At 35.5% G+C, this 19,041-nt stretch overlaps 1 protein-coding gene across 6 annotated transcripts in view; it reads right to left on the reverse strand.

The window, feature by feature from the left end:
* Positions 1 to 263: 263 nt before the first annotated feature.
* The window catches only part of LOC143237156 (sodium/glucose cotransporter 4-like), a 50,385-nt gene continuing 31,607 nt past the window's right edge, over positions 264 to 19,041 (reverse strand). For 4 of the 6 annotated variants that reach the window (XM_076476097.1, XM_076476095.1, XM_076476098.1 and 1 more), the window contains 5 exons: positions 18,390 to 18,540; positions 6,622 to 6,790; positions 2,770 to 2,991; positions 1,269 to 1,503; positions 264 to 719 (listed from right to left, as the gene is read on the reverse strand). In XM_076476097.1, the coding sequence (XP_076332212.1) occupies positions 499 to 719; positions 1,269 to 1,503; positions 2,770 to 2,991; positions 6,622 to 6,790; positions 18,390 to 18,540 (998 nt within the window). In that variant the 3' untranslated portion in view covers positions 264 to 498. Of the gene's footprint in view, positions 720 to 1,268; positions 1,504 to 2,769; positions 2,992 to 6,621; positions 6,791 to 18,379; positions 18,541 to 19,041 lie in introns of all 6 variants that reach the window. The other 2 variants (XM_076476096.1, XM_076476100.1) reach the window with 2 other exon arrangements.

The following is a 19,041-nucleotide window of genomic DNA, read 5'->3' on the forward strand; positions in this document are numbered from 1 at the left end:
TATAAGCACAAAGCTACATAATGAGCTATCTGGGCTTTACCTACCATGAGTATCGGAACTCGGTTTCTAGTTTTGTAAGTTCTCACACCAGGGAAAGATTTATTTAGGAGGATAGTTTAAAATAGGACACACAGTAGAAAGTCAATTTTTCCTATTTTTTAACCATTGATTTTTACTTAAGTAGGCTAGCGCCCATGGTTTTCTAACTTCGCAATCAGTTTGATAGGAAACTATTTAAAAAATAACTGTCAACTAAAGGCAACTTTTCAATTTCAAAGATAATTTATTCTGAATACTTATAAAAACTTTAACTTTACATATATCATTCCTTATTTCAATACGTATGTTCGTTTCAGGAATGTTTATAATCCTAACCAAATCCAGTTTTAATGTTTTCCCTTACTTGTCACAGAAAGACAGGATATTCACCAAAATATCAATAAGACAATATATTTGTATTTATAATGTACTACAAGTTTTAAACATCCCGTAATTAAATTAGGCGTAATATCCCCAAACAAATCCTCCAAAAATAGCCAGAAGAATAGCATTAATGTTGCACCACTTCTTCCACTTTCTTTCTTCATTGACAAACCGTAAGACTTGTTGAATTTCCTCGTGAGGAGAGACACTTGAAGTTTTCTGATCCATTTGACTACTAGGATTCTTATTAATTCCAAAAATAAAGAATAGTACTCGTTTCCACGTAGGAAGCTCTGCTGGTGTAGGAATAAAAAAAATGGCTCCTTAGTGTGGAACGTGCAAAAATGTATTGGAAATTATTGAAAAAAAATTTTCGTTAATATTAAATTGTATTTCAAAACATCTATGCTGGATGAAATACCACTAGATATTCAAGTTGATGGTAAAAGTTTCGTAATTTCAATATAAAATATAAAAACAAGGAAGTTTATAGGATGATATAATTAGAAACAAATTTGCAAATGCTATTAAGCACCATTCCAGAGCTTGAAAAAGCATCAGAATTTAATATGTTGGAAATAATATACCATATTTGAGTATCTTATAGATAGTATAGTTATTAATAGAATTTAGGATATGTGTAAGTTGGATTAGAAGATAATATGAGGAATGACCTAACCTTGTATGAAAGGAAATGCAGAATCTTTCAAGGTTTGGTTTGAAGATTACTTAAAGACCGATTTGTAAATCATCCTTACATGAAAGAAGAAACAAAATGTTTGTAAATTTGTTTGGAATATAATACATATCTCTAAATAAACGAGAGATACCAAGTGTAGCCTCACCTTTTAAATGTTCAGGACTTTTTTGTGGATCTCCGATGTTCTCTTCTTTGTGCTTTTTCACATTAGCCTGTGTACTGTCGTTGAGAGTTTCTGAACTGAGAGCAAGGTTAGTCCTTCCTTCCTTTGCTATAGTGACGTCATTAGAGACATTTTTCCTACTGGCTTCTTTGCGGTGGCTAACCAATTCTTCACGTACATTGGAACTTAATCTTGTCCAAAAGGTCAGCCGATACAACTGAAAAAGTAATATATTTCATCTACAAGTTTCACTTGTAAGAGCCCCATCATTCTGAAAACCATTTCCATTGGAAAATTAAATATTTCATATTAGAAATTATAAACTTCAGTGACTTTGCCATGCTGACCTCATTTATCCATATGCCTTTAGTTTTTAGGCTGAAAAAAATGGAAAACAGTTAAATTATTTACTGTTAACTAAAAAGTACAGAATCTCTATAACCGGGATAAAAGCTTATGGGACACCTTATAAGCCCATGAATTCATGTAGTATTTGTCAACAGAAACAGTATGTAAGTCTTTGAAGGATATACTCGTTTATCTGTAGGACTATGATGTTCATATTAAAGGATTTACATTTTTCTTGCTTTCTTTTAAATACTAACGAGTATTTGCTAACATAAAGCAGAATGTTGACTAATATTTTGTTGTACTTGCTACAACATATACAGTATATTATCAGGCCTTGTCCCAGTTCATTTTAGCTAGAGGGGCCATAAGGGTAGATGAAAAGTGTTAGAATGAGAGGAATTGTATAATTTTTTTTGTAGACTTGAACCAATAAAATATAATGTTTTTTAAAGCGTGAAAGCAGAAGTTATCTAGACATTTAAAAATGTCAATTTTGGGCCTTATCCATGTACATGCTGTTACTTAATCGTTTTCAGACCAAAATATATATATACATATTTATAGCAAAAGAGAAAGTAAATAATTTTTTGCAATAAGACATAACACTTTTTTCTTTTCTTAGTTTTTTGACCTAAAACCAAGAAAAGAGAAAGGGGGGGTTAAAAGTGATGTATTTTTGGAGGAGACTGACTAACCTGACTTTCTTATTTCAGACGTGAAATCCCAAAGTTGTGAAGCTTGTAAACTCTTTAACCCTAATAAAAGTGTTGAAACGTAGTGTTTACTTCCTAGTGCATTTTGTAATATTTTTCATATACCATTCAAGATTTAAATTATACTCCAAACATGTTCTTATTGCATTTGGTTTATATCACTCATGAAGTACACAGAACTCAACAATAATGACTCAAATATCACACAAATAAAACAAACAACTCTTAAATATTGTGTATGATCCTTTTATCTTTCAAAATTATCTGCTATGTAGATGCTGATAGAGGGAAGGGGAGAGCATCTCAATATGGTTGAAATAAAGGTTACTATTAAGTTGTATTGTAGCTGGTATAATAGTTACTGTTTTTATGTTATTGTTATGATTGACTTGAAGGTTAGTATTAGTATCAAAACATACCTGTTTCTTATCAATTGGCTTTGTTAGAAGACTGATTACTGTGGTCACAATGCACGAAATAATAAAAAGTATACACCCAAAGTGCAAGTAGTGAACTTTTGCCAAAACTGCAGGTCGAGGATCTGGTTGACCATCAGCACAAGGTGGAACGGTGTAGTAAAATTCCAAGACAAAACGAATAATTCCGACTACCAATCCTGCAACAAGACCGAAGAAGGCACCCTGTAGAGATATATATAAAATCCTTTCACATTTAGATTTAAATAGGTAAGCATATATATATATATACACACACACATTACTTATTGTTTTGTATAAATACACACATATACACGCGAATGTATACAGTCGTGTACAAAAATTAGAACACCCTATGAAAGCCTGTGTATTGTTGTAACATTTTTGGATATATAGATATTTAATCTCAATTTTAACAATACTGAGAGATTATAGGAATATAACTAAACAATTAAAACTGAAGAAAAGACTTGTCAAGATCTTCTGTAAATATAATTCTACAAAATGCATATTCTAACTGCGGAAAAGTTAGGACATCATACCCTTTAATAGCTAGTGTTACCCCTTTAGCTGAAATAACTGCAGTGAGATGCTTTTTTAGGACACCCTACCCCCTAATAGCTAGTGTTCCCCCTTTAGCTGAAATAACTGCAGTGAAATGCTTCTTTTAGCCATCTACCAGTCTCTGACATCAGTCTGAAGAAAGTTTGACCCACTCCTCATTGCAGAATTTTGTCAGCTGTGAAATGTTTGAGGGGTTTCTTGCATGTACAGCCCGTTTCAAGTCACCCCACAGCATCTCAATGGGATTAAGATCTGGGCTTTGACTCAGCCATTCCAGGACTCTCCATTTCTTAGTTTTCAGCCAGTCATTGATGGATTTATTGGTATGTTTTGGGTCATTGTCGTGTTGCAGGGACCAGTTCCGCTTCAGCTTTAATTTTCTTACAGATGGTTTCACATGATCCTCAAGCACCCTCTGATACACAGGAGAATTCATGGTGGATTCTATGATTGTGAGCTGTCCAGGTCCTGCTGCAGCAAAGCAGCCTCAAACCATGACACTTCCACCTCCATGCTTTACAGTTGGTATAGGTTCTTTTCCTGGAATGCTGTATTTGGTTTACGCCAAACATGTCCTCTGTTCTGGTGTCCAAATAATTCAATTTTGGACTCATGTGTCCAAAGAACATTATTTCAGAAGTCCTGGTCTTTGTCTACATTCTCTCTGGCAAACTTCACTCTGGCCTTGATGTTTCTCTTAGAGAGCAAATGTTTTCTCCTTGCACACCTCCCATGCAAGCTAAACTTGTGCAGTCTCTTTCTGATTGTAGAGGCATGCACTTTCACCTCAACAGTAGCCAGAGCCTGTTGTAGGTCCCGTGATGACATTTTAGGGTTTATGGAGACCTCTTTTAGCATCTTGCGGTCTGCTCTCGGGGTGAACTTGCTTGGACAACCAGACCTGGGCATGTTGGCAGTTGTTTTGAAAGCCCTCCACTTGTTGACTATTTTCTGGACAGTGGAATGGCTGATTTCAAACTCTTTTGAGATCTTTTTAAATCCCTTACCAGACTCATAAGCTGCGACAATTTTCTTTCTGAAAGCCTCAGACAGCTCTTTTGCTCTCACCATGGTGCTCACTCTCACTTCAACAGTCAGGAGCACAAAAAACTAAATGTCTGGAGTTTAAATAGGGCAACCCTCATTCACAATGCTGAGTAACGATCTTCTAATCACGTTCACCTGGTGTGATACACCTGTGTGTGAGTTGAGCCATTTTATGTGGGTATAAATTTGGGGGTGTCCTAACTATTTCCTCAGTTAGAATATACATTTTTTGTCGATTACATTTTACAGAAGATCTTGAAAAGTCTTTTCTTCAGTTTTAATTGTTTAGTTATATTACTTTAATCTTCAGTATTGTTACAATTGAGATTACATATCTATTTATCCAAAATTGTTACATGTATACACAGACTTTCATAGGGTGTCCTAATTTTTTCACATGACTGTATATATCTCAAGTGATGTCCGATTTTCAGTTCAGAAAAAGAGAAATGGTTTCAAACACTTTCAATGTTATTTAATTAATTATATTCGTTACATTATTATCAATCACTTCTTGCCAATGATTCACAAGCTTCTGTACGCCACTTCTATAAAATTATTGGAGGAAAATAATGTAGAGAGTGTAGTATAGATATCTTCATGTTTTCCAAGCTCTTTTCCATCAAGATTGTTCTGCAAACTTCAGAATATATGATAATAAGATGGGGCAAGGTCTGGAGAATAAGGAGGATGTGGAAGTTTTCCCAGTCTAGCTCTTTAGTCTTTGCAGATGTGATCCTTGCTGTATGAGGCTTTGAATTATCCTGATGTAAAACACCTTTACAATTGATCAAAGCAGACCTCTTTTCTTTCAGTGCAGCATTCAAGCGCTCTAACTGTTGACAATAGAAGTCTGATGTAATCATTACATTGAGTGGCAGCAACTCAAAGTGGATCACACCAACAATATCCCACCAAACGCTTAACAAGACATTCCTAGGGTGTAGGTCCATTTTGGATTGTGCTTTAGCCAGTTTACCTGCACTGAGCCATTGTCTGCGGCGCTTAACATTTTTATAAAATATCCATTTTTCATCTCCAGTCACTAACCCGTCCAAAAAAGGTGAGTTACGTTCACGAGAGTGCAGAGAAGTGAAAATGTTCATTCTTATTCTAAGGTTGCCCTTTGTCAAATCATGGCGGACCCACTTTCCAAGTTTTGACACTTTTCCAAGCTGTTGCAGATGACGGTGAACTGCTGAATGGGTTGAATTAAGCTTCTGTGCTAGTTCTTCAACTGTTACAGCACAATCAATCTTCATCAAGTACAACAAGCAGCAAGTCATCATTAAACTCAACAGGACGACCTGAACGTGGCGCATCACTCAAGCTGTAGTCACCTGATCTGAACTTCTGAAACCACTTTCGACATTTTCTTTCATTGAGAGACTCCGCACCATAAACACCTTCAATGTTTCGTGTAGTTTCTGGTGCATTATTGCCTTTTTTAAACTCATAAAGCATTATATACCTGATGTGCTCTTCAGACACATTCGTCTTCATAAGGTCTTATTTGATTAATGTTCTGAAAAAGTAGGGTTTGGTTAGTTTCTTTTATTTGTCTGAACATTTTTATACACGTCCTACTACATAGTTTAGTCATTAAAGCCTTCTACAAAGACAGAAATGATGATGCACTTTCTGTGCATCAGACATTACGTATGGGATGATCTGATATATAAACACGCACGCACACGTAAACATACATCATATTTTCTTAGTTTAATTAGTTTCCATATTTAGTAAAAAAGAACCAAAGAATAATACACTTTAAACTATAATACTTAAAACATATTTTATCTGCAACACTAAATACTTATTCCACTATTTTTATCAAATGAGATATGAGTAATTTAATAATATCAGGAATACAAAAATTTTAAGTTAACCCACCAAGCATGAAAGTATTAATACTTTGTGACTTACTTTATCCTTCAAAGACTTACAAATATATATCTTTTTAGTTTGTTGGAAATTCTATACAAAGGAGTTTGAAAAAAAAACAATTAAAGAAATGTTTCTTGAAATGCTGTAACATATGTTAGTAATTTTATAAACGTCTTATTAAATGTAATAGAAATGTTGTTCCAGCAGTACCATTTATCTTCTGTTTGCACTCAAGTTAAACAGCTATAAAGATAACCAAACGGTAAGAGTTATTAGAATCATTAATTAACATTAGTTTCTGTGAACTGTTGTTGTTGTTTTTGTAATTTTTCCCACCTGTTCATTAATCCGGCTCCACAACACAGCTAGGACAAAAACAGCACAGACAGGAGGAGCTAAGCAGCTAGTGACAGCTTGAATGTAATGGAAAAGTTGGCTACCTTGGGCAACCTGGATGATGGGCATCCACACGATGCTTATGACAACAAGAACTAGTATAGACACCCTGTTGAATGAAACGTTTCAGTTATTCAAGAACAAAAATAAAGCTGTTTCATTAACGTTTAATTAGGGAAGTATATTGTGAATCATAAACTTTCTTTCGTGCGTTGCATCTCTTTGCAACACGCACTTCCTAATATGTTGAAATGCTTAGAAACGACATTCACAACGCAGTCCTTTAAACAGTGGCAAACAAACAAACAAAATCGTGGCAAGGGTTTGGTTTAAGAAAGGAGAGTACTCCTTCTAACGGGGATAGTCGGGAACTGATGTTCCCCTTCAACTTTGCTCGAGAGTTCACGTGGTTAAGGTTTGACGACTGGGGTGAAAGAGTGATGGAGTGAATCTGTCGGTGGTGTGACCTTATGGAAGAGACTGGAGAGGGAGAGGAAGAGACCAAAGTGGAGAGTTCTTGGATTAATATTCAACATTGAGTCCGGTTCACTGGAAGAACAAAGGTAGTTTAAATTTTTATTTTATTTATTTATTTTTATAAGATAGATAGAAACTGTAGTTATTAAGATTTAAATACGTTAAGCAGCTGAGATCGTGGTTAGATAAAGGACCCCTTTCAGGGGTGTGGGGACCGAAGTCCTATGCCCAGAATTTAGATGTGGACGGAAACCGGACTGCTCAGAGAAAACCCACTTTCACAGGACAGACCAAATGTTTTATCTGTTTTGAGCCTGAGATGAAACAGATAATACGATGTTTAATAAAGATAAAGACAGGTCAATGTTGAGTTTTTGTTTACGTTTTGCATTTCTAGAAAAAGGTTGTATGGGGGGATGTATCTGATTGGGACACATTGTTGTATTTTAGTGCCAACTCTGTTAGTCTGCTTTTATCATGGGAAAATTGCTGATGTTGTGAATGCACCTTTCAGGGTCGAAGTTAGGGAGTTAACATTGCTGAAATGTAAAAGTCATTTGAGTACCAATATACTAGTTTGTAATGTTTCATTGTATACCTAATGGAAACGTATCATTTTATTAGAGTAACCAATGTGTATACATTTAACATTGCCTTCAGCCTTATTATTATTAATTATAGCCTTACAAGCCGCTACAGAAAGAATGGTTATGAATATTTTACTGAAACCTAGACAGTAGTAACAAAATTAGTACTGAGTGTGCCACAGTGTAGTTTTAAAAATAATTCAAGCACCTTCGTTTTTTTCACCGTGAAGAATTTCCCTAAGTCTTTCACTTTCCGACATTACAAACATCTGGTGTTTTATCAACGCGCATTCATTAGAAAATAATTTGTGCAACTTATAGCACATTAATTGGAAACTGCCACGTTGAGAATTAATAATTTCTCAAGTTTGCATTTTTTCATTGTTTCTCGAGTCTCTGTTTTACTTTGTCTGTATCCTGTTTCCCTGCAACTATTTTAGTGAGTTTTTCTAACAGTAGACGATTAAATAGTAGATTTCTCTACTTTTATGAGAGGTGATTTATTCTACTCATTTTCACTGAAATTTTGAGTGTGTATTTTATTATCATTATTCATCTTTTTCTTTCACAAGACTACAGCAAAATCAGTTGAGTATTTTGCACCAAAATGTAGGTATGTATACTATATGAAACGCTGAGAATGTTCGTGATCTATTTTGAAAGTTACTATACGAAACGCTGAGAATGTTTGTGATATATTTTGAAAGTTACTATACAAAACGCTGAGTATGTTCATGATCTATTTTGAAAGTTACTATACGAAACGCTGAGAATGTTCGTGATCTATTTTGAAAGTTACTATATGAAACGCTGAGAATGTTTGTGATCTATTATGAAAGTTACTATACGAAACGCTGAGAATGTTCGTGATCTATTTTGAAAGTTACTATGTGAAACGCTGAGAATGTTTGTGATCTATTATGAAAGTTACTATACGAAACGCTGAGAATGTTTGTGATCTATTTTGAAAGTTACTATATGAAACGCTGAGAATGTTCGTAATCTATTATGAAAGTTGATTATTTTTCATTGAAAGTTATTCAAGTGGCTATGAATATATAATATAAACGACGCTGTTGCGCGTAGCTTTATTTATACCCAGCGTTAGTTAAATGCGTATTTACACGAAACCTCAGGCACAACATCCCTACCCCCCAGTGACATAGCTGTATGTCTGTGGACTTACATCGCTAGAAATATGGTTTCGATACCCATGGTAGATACAGCACAAGTAGTCCATTGTATAGCTCTGTACTTAACTACAACCAACCAAACAAAACTATCTGATTCAGTAAACAATGGTTGGGTGGGAAAAAAAAACAAACTAATGCAGCAGTAACCTGTTGAAGAATGTGTTACATTCAGTTGAATGTAGACAAGGATACGCAAGTAATGATATATTTTCCATAAATGTTTATAAAAACTTAAGAAACACGATAATTATAAATTGGTATTTTAAAAAGTGAAATAGGGAATGGTCAAAAAGTATAGAGACAAGTTAAATCAAAATGCAAAAATTATATTTTCAAGCCTACAACTAGAGACTCTAAAGGGAAGGGTGGACAAACTAGGCTAAAAATGATTTTCTCAAGCTACAAATCACTATTTTGACTCCACGTCTACAGAACTTATCACTTTTAATGGAGTCAAAATAGTGATTTGTAGCTTGAGATAATAATGTAGACGCTATTTCCAGTCTAAATTGTTTACCTTTTTGTGTTTTGGTATCCTAAGAAAAGACTCCCTCGTAGTTAGCAAAGACACAGTTTGTGTCTTCGTATACTATCAAATATTCTCTGTTTTGTTATCTTAGGAAAGAGATAACTTATATTTTAGTATTCTAAAAAAATATTTCCTATCTTGGTGTCTCAGTAAAGACATAATTTGTCTGTTGGTATCCTACAGAATATTCTTTACTTTGTGAGTATATTAAATACCCAATTTGTGTTTTGATATTCTAACAAAAATTCCATATATTTATACCATAGTAAAAACAGAATTTATGCCGTAATATTTCATAAATGCTCCTTATCTTGTTATTTTATAAACATATAACTTATGTCTTGATATCATAACAATAATTTCTTATTTTTGTATCCTAGAAAATACATCGTTTGTCTTGCCTTATTATCATATGAAATACATCATGTCTTGGTATTCAAACAAATACTTCCTATTTTATTACCCTAGTAAAGACATCATGTCTTGGTATTCAAACAAAGACTTCCTATTATATTACCCTAGTAAAGACATCATGTCTTGGTATTCAAACAAAGACTTCCTATTTTATTACCCTAGTAAAGACATCATGTCTTGGTATTCAAACAAAGACTTCCTATTTTATTACCCTAGTAAAGACATCATGTCTTGGTATTCAAACAAAGACTTCCTATTTTATTACCCTAGTAAAGACATCATGTCTTGGTATTCAAACAAAGACTTCCTATTTTATTACCCTAGTAAAGACATCATGTCTTGGTATTCAAACAAAGACTTCCTATTTTATTACCCTAGTAAAGACATCATGTCTTGGTATTCAAACAAAGACTTCCTATTTTATTACCCTAGTAAAGACATCATGTCTTGGTATTCAAACAAAGACTTCCTATTTTATTACCCTAGTAAAGACATCATGTCTTGGTATTCAAACAAAGACTTCCTATTTTATTACCCTAGTAAAGACATCATGTCTTGGTATTCAAACAAAGACTACCTATTTTATTACCCTAGTAAAGACATCATGTCTTGGTATTCAAACAAAGACTTCCTATTTTATTACCCTAGTAAAGACATCATGTCTTGGTATTCAAACAAAGACTTCCTATCTTATTACCCTAGTAAAGACATTATGTCTTGGTATTCAAACAAAGACTTCCTATTTTATTACCCTAGTAAAGACATCATTCATTTCTTGGTACACAAACAAGTACATCTCGTCTTGGTATTCTAGTAAAAACATCATGTCTTGGTTTCCTAAGGAATACTTCTTATCTTGGTATGATAATATACATCATGTGTTGATATTCCATGAAAATAAATTCTACGCGCCTCTACTTGTAATACCACAGCAAATAAGTTGTCACTGCCTTAGTGCAAAGATATACGATGGGCTAACAGCATTCGGTCAACTACAGGGAATCGAACACATATTGACACTAACTAAATAGTGTGTTCAAACTCTCTTTACCTATATGATATTTGTACCTAATTAAGAGACAATTGAAATATTATTACTAAACAACAAAAATAGTAAAATTTATAACTATAAAGATATGAGCATTTTTGGAAACCAGAATGATTTATTTCAAATTACTCTTTTTCAGCTCAAGTATTTGTTTCAATTGAGCACACAGCTACACATTGGGTTATTGGTGTTATGTCAACCACGGGTATCAAAAACAGGTTTCTAGCAATATAAGCTTCAGATCTGCCGCTTAGCCATTGTGGGGTGTCGGGGGAAGCTAGCTCAATTAAGGTTCATTATTTTACATAACATTTATTTTAAGTCATTTAGGAATATTAAGGTGATATCTTGAAAATACTTAAAGACAATGCTGTTGAGACATTTTTATAACATCTCATTCAACATCAAAGCATAACCACAAAATCATAGTTTAATAAGTCCGAAACAGACTGAAGCTGTAGACCAATAGTTGAACTTTGAAGCTAATATTACTTATAATTAGACAAAATTTCAAGATGCATACGATGGATAAGCTACAATAAAATAACAAATATTACAGCATTTCTACACATTAAAGCTAAACAGAGCATTAGGTAATGTTCATTAATTATATACATACATTCAACTTTTAAAGGTTAAAATATTAGTAAATATTAACCGAGTTACTTTCAGTAGTCACTGTATAAAATAATTCAGAAGACAGCTATTACAACGCAGCACAAAACCAACAGATTAAAATATTAACATTGTTATTTTTCGTTGTTATTATGGCATACTTAGAGTACACCTACGCCATTCATTTATCAGCGGCTGTTACTCTTTCCCATTCAAATATATTCAAGTAATGTTTTGAAACTTTCGTGCCCATGTTGTGTACTTTCTTTAGCTGATATTTTTGTGAGTATAAAAGCTGTGGATAGCAATGAAATTGTATTGATTTAGGTCTCAAGCTGTGACTATGTAACACAGTAACCATTTCACAGGATTTCTACTTGCTTGGCTATGCTTCATTGTCATCATTCTTCTGGAGTGTGTGTCATATCCAAACGGACGGGTGATGGCGTAAGATTGCACAAATTAGTATGCTTCGTGAAATTAATCTATTTTTAAATATACACACTGGTGGCCAAAATCTTCAGGTCAATGAACATAAATAAAAAAATATGCAATTTGCCTTGTTAGACTCAACCACTTATTTGAGTAGAGCTTTGAAAGATAAAAATAAAAAAGGGAAAATAAAAATAAAATAGTAATAAGGTAAATGTGAACACTATGAAATTATCCTAAGTACTAGCTAGTCAAAAATTTAAAACCACACCAAAAAGAAGTCCTAAACAGGGTAGGAAATGCCCAACAAAAGGTCTCAGTAGTGAGTTGCACGGACGTCATTGCAAATAACTTCAAACATTCGCTTTTGCATGGTCGATATAAATGTTTGCAGAGGGCTGGCTAGAATGTTATTCCAAGTGGTGAAGATGGCTTCACGAAGATCAGGCATTGTTTGAAATTGACGTACATTTCTATAGACTTCCCTTGCCATCCACCCCCAAACATTTTCAATGGGGTTCAGTTCGGGCGAACACGATGGATGGTCCAAAAGAATCACGTTATTCGCCATGAAAAAGTCCTTTGTTCTGCGGGCATTGTGGATTGCAGCGTTGTCCTGCTGAAAGATCCAGTCATTTCCACACAAACGAGGGCCTTCAGTCAATAAGGATGCTCTCTCCAACACGCCAATGTAGCCAGCTGCTATTTGACACCCCTGTATAACCTAAAGCTCCATTGTTCCATGGAAGGAGAAAGCACCTCAGATCATGATGGCACCTCCTCCACTGTGTCATGTGGAAAATGCCTCTGGTGGGATCTCCTTAACGTGTCAGTAACGTTGGAAGCCATCTGGACCATCAGGTTAATTTTTTTCTCATCAGAGAGAAAAATCTTCTTCCACTTTTCTACGTCCCATGGTTGGTGCTTCTCAGCAAAGTTTAACTGAGCTGTTTCGTGGTGTGGAAGGAGGCGTAGCCTTTGAAGACGTTTACGGTTTTTAAAGCCTTTCTCTTGTAGATCCTAAGATGCTGTCTTATTGTTCTTGAGCTGCATTCTGCGTCCGTAAGGGCCTTAATCTGGTTCGATGATTGGCTGGTGTCTTGCCGAACAAACTATCGAATCCTCCTGCTCAACGCCGACGAAATTATCTTGGGCCGACCACTTGAAATTCTCGTTCCGTATCCCTCAGGGTCTTTTAATAAATTTGCAACAGCAGTTTAACTACGCCCAATCTCACCAGCGATGGCACGTTGAAAGAACCTTGCTTTTGCAGCTCGACAATTCTGCCACGTTAAAACTCTGTCAACTTTTTAGCCTTTCAGGGGCGTAAATCCTGGGGGGGATACATCCCCCTTCATTTTAGGTGGGGGGTATGGTTCATACAATCATTCCCCCCTTCAGTTTGGTTAGTTGTTTTATTGCATCACAGGCCTACAAATTGTGTGTTTGTTCTTGTGATTCTCATGTTTTTACCAATCGAATTACATAATTAGGCCTAGATGTAGGTTTTTCAGTAGCCGAAATGTACATCTTTAATATAGGCGTGCTTCTAAACTTTTCGATTTAAGTATCAGTTAGTAGGCCTAAGTATACATGCAAGGCTTGCAAGCACTATCACAGAATCTACCTACGTCTTGTACGTAGTGTAAGATTAAAGTAAAATTTTCATCACAACAGATTAAACAGAGCATGAAATTCGAAAATATTACTCCCAAGCGAAAACTCCTGTGATCAAGATCTGTGTTGTAACGAGCACACATTATTGTTCCAGCGATGCTCAGACGGTCAGTCGGCTCAGTAGTCACTGTGAGGTTCGCGCGTTTGACTTAAATACATTGCACAGTTCAGTCCTACTTCCATTCTGTTCTAACTACGTTCGTTGTACGTTAGCGTTTTTCAATAAAGACTGTATTTTAGCCTGTTGAGTCATCTGGGAAACAGATTCCAATTATGACAAGCAAGCGTCTGAAACTCTCCAATATTAGACAGTTCTGCAAGCCAGTTACTAGTTCTACAAGTGACAATCCAGATGCAGATAATTTAACAACCTTAAGCAAAGGAATAGAAACTTGCCATACAGAGGAAATACCATGTTCATCAGAGGATGAGTCTGAAAATGCTTGTGCAACTATTGCACATCATGAACCATCAAATAGTTGTGAAACAAGTTTGTTCAGTAATGAAAAATCTGACACTCCACAGATACAGTGTGAAAAGCCATATCATCCAGACGCACAACTAATACCACGACAGAAAGCAAAATCTCAAAATATCAACTTCCAGAGCAAGTGGTTTGATGAGCTCCCACGGCTGCACTTCGACAATCAGACTCAAAAAAGTCATATGCTTTCATTGTGCCAAGGCGGAAAATAGAGGCCTTTTTACAGGGAAATTGGAGAGGCCAGTGGAGTATACCTTCATATCCACCGGTTTTTGCAACTGGAAAAAGACAAAACAGAAATTCAACGATCACCAATCCTCCTCTTAGCACCGATTCGCTATATCTCCAAAAGGTTCACTTGATGTAACTCCAGTGACTGTCCAGCTACATGATGGAAAAAAGAAGCAGCAGGAAGAATGCAAAAGAAGTTTAGCCAAAATATTCAGAAGTTTACGTTTCTTATTGCGTCAAGGTTTAGCATTACGTGGACATACTGATACGGAGGGGAACTTCCTGCAGTTAATGAAGCTCCTGGAAGAGGAAGATCCTGAGTTGACGGCCTACTTGTCAAAGAAAACCACATTCACATCACCCCAGGCTCAGAATGAAATAATGGAGATGTTCACTCATCAAATACTGAGGAACATAGCACACGAAGTGCAGCAAAGTAAAATCTTTGCATTAATGGTTGATGCCACTCAAGATGTTACAGGTGCCAAACAAGAAGCTGTATGTCTACGATACGTAGATGAGAACCTTGACGTCCATGAGACATTTCTTGGTTTGTACAGTGTTTCCAATACAACTGGTGAAATAATATCCTCGACTATACTTGATATTCTGACTAGACTCAGTCTACCACTGTCAGGATTAAGAGCGCAAACTTATGATGTCGCCGCTAACCTGAGTGGTGCGTACAGTGGATGGCAGGCAAAAATAAAAGAGAATCAACCGTCAGTTTTGTTTTTTCACTGCGGAGCACACGAGGCTAATTTAATAATGCAACATGCAGTTTAAACTTGTGAATGTATTCAAGATTCTGTCCAGTGGGTACAAGAACTTGGTGTCTTGCATCAGAGGTCAGGCAAATACAAGACAATCTTTAAAAATATTGTATCGTCAGACAGCCACAATGGTCCAGTTAAACACATCTGCCCACTGTGTCCAACACGCTGGTTGTACCGCCTATCTGCAATTATATGTGCTAATGATATCTACAGTGACATTGTTGATTCTTTGTCTGAATTAGCAAATGAAAAATTAGATGTAGCAGGGAAAGCACGAAGTCTGCTGGACAGATTTGACAAAGGAAAGACAGTTTTAGGATTGTTGATGGCTCAGCATCCATTAGCTGCGTCAGAGGAACTAAACCGTGCATTCCAAGCAAAATCAGCGACAGTATCTGCATGATTGAAGCATCTGCAATGGCAGTTGAGCAATTGTGGGTATTGCGAACAGAGGACAATTACAACAAGATATTTGATGAAGCTGAGAAAAAGGTAAGTTCCCTAGATCTGGTGCCTATTGAACTACCACGCATTCGCAGACCCCCCCCCCCCCCCCCCCCAGAAGGATCACAGGTGATGGCTCACCACACCATTCTGCAACAGCTAGAAATTACTACAGAAGCCAATATTTTGAATTTGTGGGCACAGTCATAAAACCAGTGACCACTAGATTCAATGTAGACAACAATGACTTGAGGCAATATCTGGCACTTGAGAACATGATCACATCTGGCAAGATTGACAACTCGGTTATAAACTTCTATCCAGAAATCTCTGCACAACGGCTCGAGTTTCAGTTGCCCATGTTCAAAGGAACAACAAAAGCAGTATCTCTGAAAGGTGCGAAGGATGCTTACTGTAAAATGCATGAAACAAGCCAGCGGATGTTTAGTGAAGTGTTTCTTCTCATGAAAATTTTGCTTGTATGTCCAGTATCCAGCTGCGAATGTGAACGCAGCTTTTCTGCATTAAGACGGTTGAAGACGTGGTTAAGGTCAACTGTGTCTCAGTGCCTCCTCAACCATGTGGCAGTTTGTCACACTCACAAAGATAAGGTCGACAAAATAAATATAGAAGAGCTTATGAAAGAATTCATAAACAGATCATCACAAAGAAGGTCTACGTTTGGGAACATGTAGACTAGAGGACTAAATGAATCTTAATTCAATGAAAAGTATGAATAATTATGTGCTACATTGTACTGATGTATAATTTTCAAGAGTTCGCAAAGACATTTTAATTATTTTTATCAAACAACATGAAGGTTTTTCATTAGATATAAACTTTTCAAGGGTAATTACTAATTTTATTAATATTTGAAAACGTAATTCATGCAATGAACGTTATTAGTAACCTTGTCAAGTATAATGGTCATCTTTTATACTGTGCAGTATGCAGGAATAAATTCATGTGGCAGTTAATTTGTGATACGTTTTTCTTTATTATATTAACATTTTGAAAACTGCTCACAACACCTCACTTATACAAACCTTGAAGTATCGTGGCAACAAGATTACTCTGTGACTGCATGTTTACAGCTTACAGGTTCACGTAATCAGAAATTACAAATTTGCAAACTGAACAGTCCACATAAGTGGTTGCAAAAATCATCTCCCCCCCCATCGGGTGTAAAAAATTTACGCCCCTGTAGCCTTTGCCATATTTTTACCCAATGTAACGCAGACGTCAGTGGGAGATGTTGACAACGCTAATGCTTTAAGACAAATGACTAAATTTCGTTACGTGTTTACCGATTAACGCTTCGTTTCAGTATGGTCTTAAACTTTTGAGTATTTAGGCTAATTTCATAGTGTTCACATTTTCCTTATTAAATGCTAAACAAGTTTTTTTTTTTCCTGTTCTTATTTTCATCTTTCGAAGCGCTACTCAAATAAGTGGTTAAGTCTAACAAAGCAAAATCCATATTTTTTTCTTTATGTTAATTGGCCTCAAGATTTTGGCTAGCAGTGTATAATGGAAATGATAGCTGTCATAGATGATCTAGGAATGCAACATGCCACACTAGGGATTTTGTCTGATTTAACAGTGCTGTATATCTACAATTCTTTGGCTCATTATAGAGGAAAAAATTCCGACATCAATAAAGCTTGTCAGAAAACTTTCAATCTGCTGGTACTAGAAAGTAAGACCACAACAGTTTTCACTACTGAATAAAGTTATCATTATCTTTATTTCATACATGAGCCTGAGTCTTTTTCTTTGTTGGCCATTCTAGAATTTTTCACTTGCAAAACATTTCTCGAACCTGTTTTTTATTTCAGAAAAAAAAATTATTATATTTATTTACACAATCAAGACAGACACTGAAATCTTACTATATGTGCTGGCTTTTCAATTATATGTATAGTTGATTATTGATTTGATTGATAGAACTAGTAGGAATCAAAGTCAGATATTTCTTCGCTAAATAAATGGCCATAGAATTGTGTGTGCAACACTGTTATATCAGACAAAATCCTAGTGTGGTATATCATAACCCTAGGTTACTTACGTAAGTAATAATTTCTATTTTACATATTCAAAGGGAGGATAATCGTTAGGTAGTACTAACTTGCACAAACTTCCATAAGCTCTTTGACTGGGAGAACAATGGTGTAGAAAGCATATCCAAATATAAACCCTATTAAATGATCACCGAGATATGTAACCATAGTCCGTAGCGAAGATTAATGCAAGTTTACGAAGAAAAAGTGTTATTTTCTAAGTTATAAAAAAGTATGTTTGTTTCTTGTTAAGGTACACAATGGACTATCTGTGCTTTACCCACCACGGTTATGGAAGCACAATTTTTAGTGTTATAAGTCTTCACACGTACGGTTGAATGCAGGCGTGCTATTACAAAGTTAACTTAAAGGTAGTTGTATCCCTTGCCAACGTTACCCATTCTTTGTATCATCAACTCCTAAGCAGTAAGTTTGGAAGTTTATAATGCTAAAAATCAGGACTTCTTCCCTGTTGTGGGCACAGTGCAGCTAGCCAACTGTTCATCTTTATGCTTAAAAGTAAACAACAAAACTAAAATGCTGTATAGCCCTGTTGTTAATTTAAATGTTATCATAGTTACATAAAACTTCAAGACATACAATATTCAAAGATCAATAACTGTTTTTCTGACGCTTGTTTAATGATTCTTATCGAGCCTACTGAGCTTCAATCCAAGTTAGAGAAATTTATCAAGCTCTTAAACTCTAATAAAAAGCAAAATGTAAAATACTTCAGTGTACCGTCCTACGATCAGTAACTCCATTTCTGTTGCTTGTTTCCTGATTCTCGTCCAGATATCTATGGTGAATATTGTTGAGCTGCTGTTAAAGATCGAAGTTAGAGAACTCATCAACGCTGCTAACATCACGGACAGCATTAGGCCTCTTGCACCTGAATACGATAATGTGTTACAACTTGTACAAATGCAGTACAAACATAAAACAAGATGATGTCGACGCCAGAATTACTTTGAATATTTTACTGGTTATAAATTGTTCTAAATTTTTACACTTCGAACATATAAAAGCTAGTCAACCCCGGATTAAGGCAAGGGCTTACCGGGCTGAAGCCCAGGGCCTCACACTAATTAGGGAGCCTCTAGCTATGGCTATAAATATATTGCACGTAGAGGTTCTGTCTCGAAGGGCCTCTATAAGTTTAAAAGCCTAGAGCCAATAAAACCTTTAACCTGGCCTTGAAGCTTGCCGTTTCTGTACCGAGAACGTGATATAATTCTGAAGAAGTCATCCTTCGTATGATGTATTTAAATATGCTTTTATACTGAAAACCCTTTACATTTTGAGGATAACTGTCTCTGCTTTTGGGGAACACATTTTATATTAGTAACACTATTTTTGGTTCTCAAGACAGTTTAAATTTAGAGATCAGTAA

Source organism: Tachypleus tridentatus, chromosome 13, assembly GCF_004210375.1.
Source record: "Tachypleus tridentatus isolate NWPU-2018 chromosome 13, ASM421037v1, whole genome shotgun sequence".
In the NCBI taxonomy this organism is placed as follows: Eukaryota; Metazoa; Arthropoda; class Merostomata; order Xiphosura; family Limulidae; genus Tachypleus; species Tachypleus tridentatus.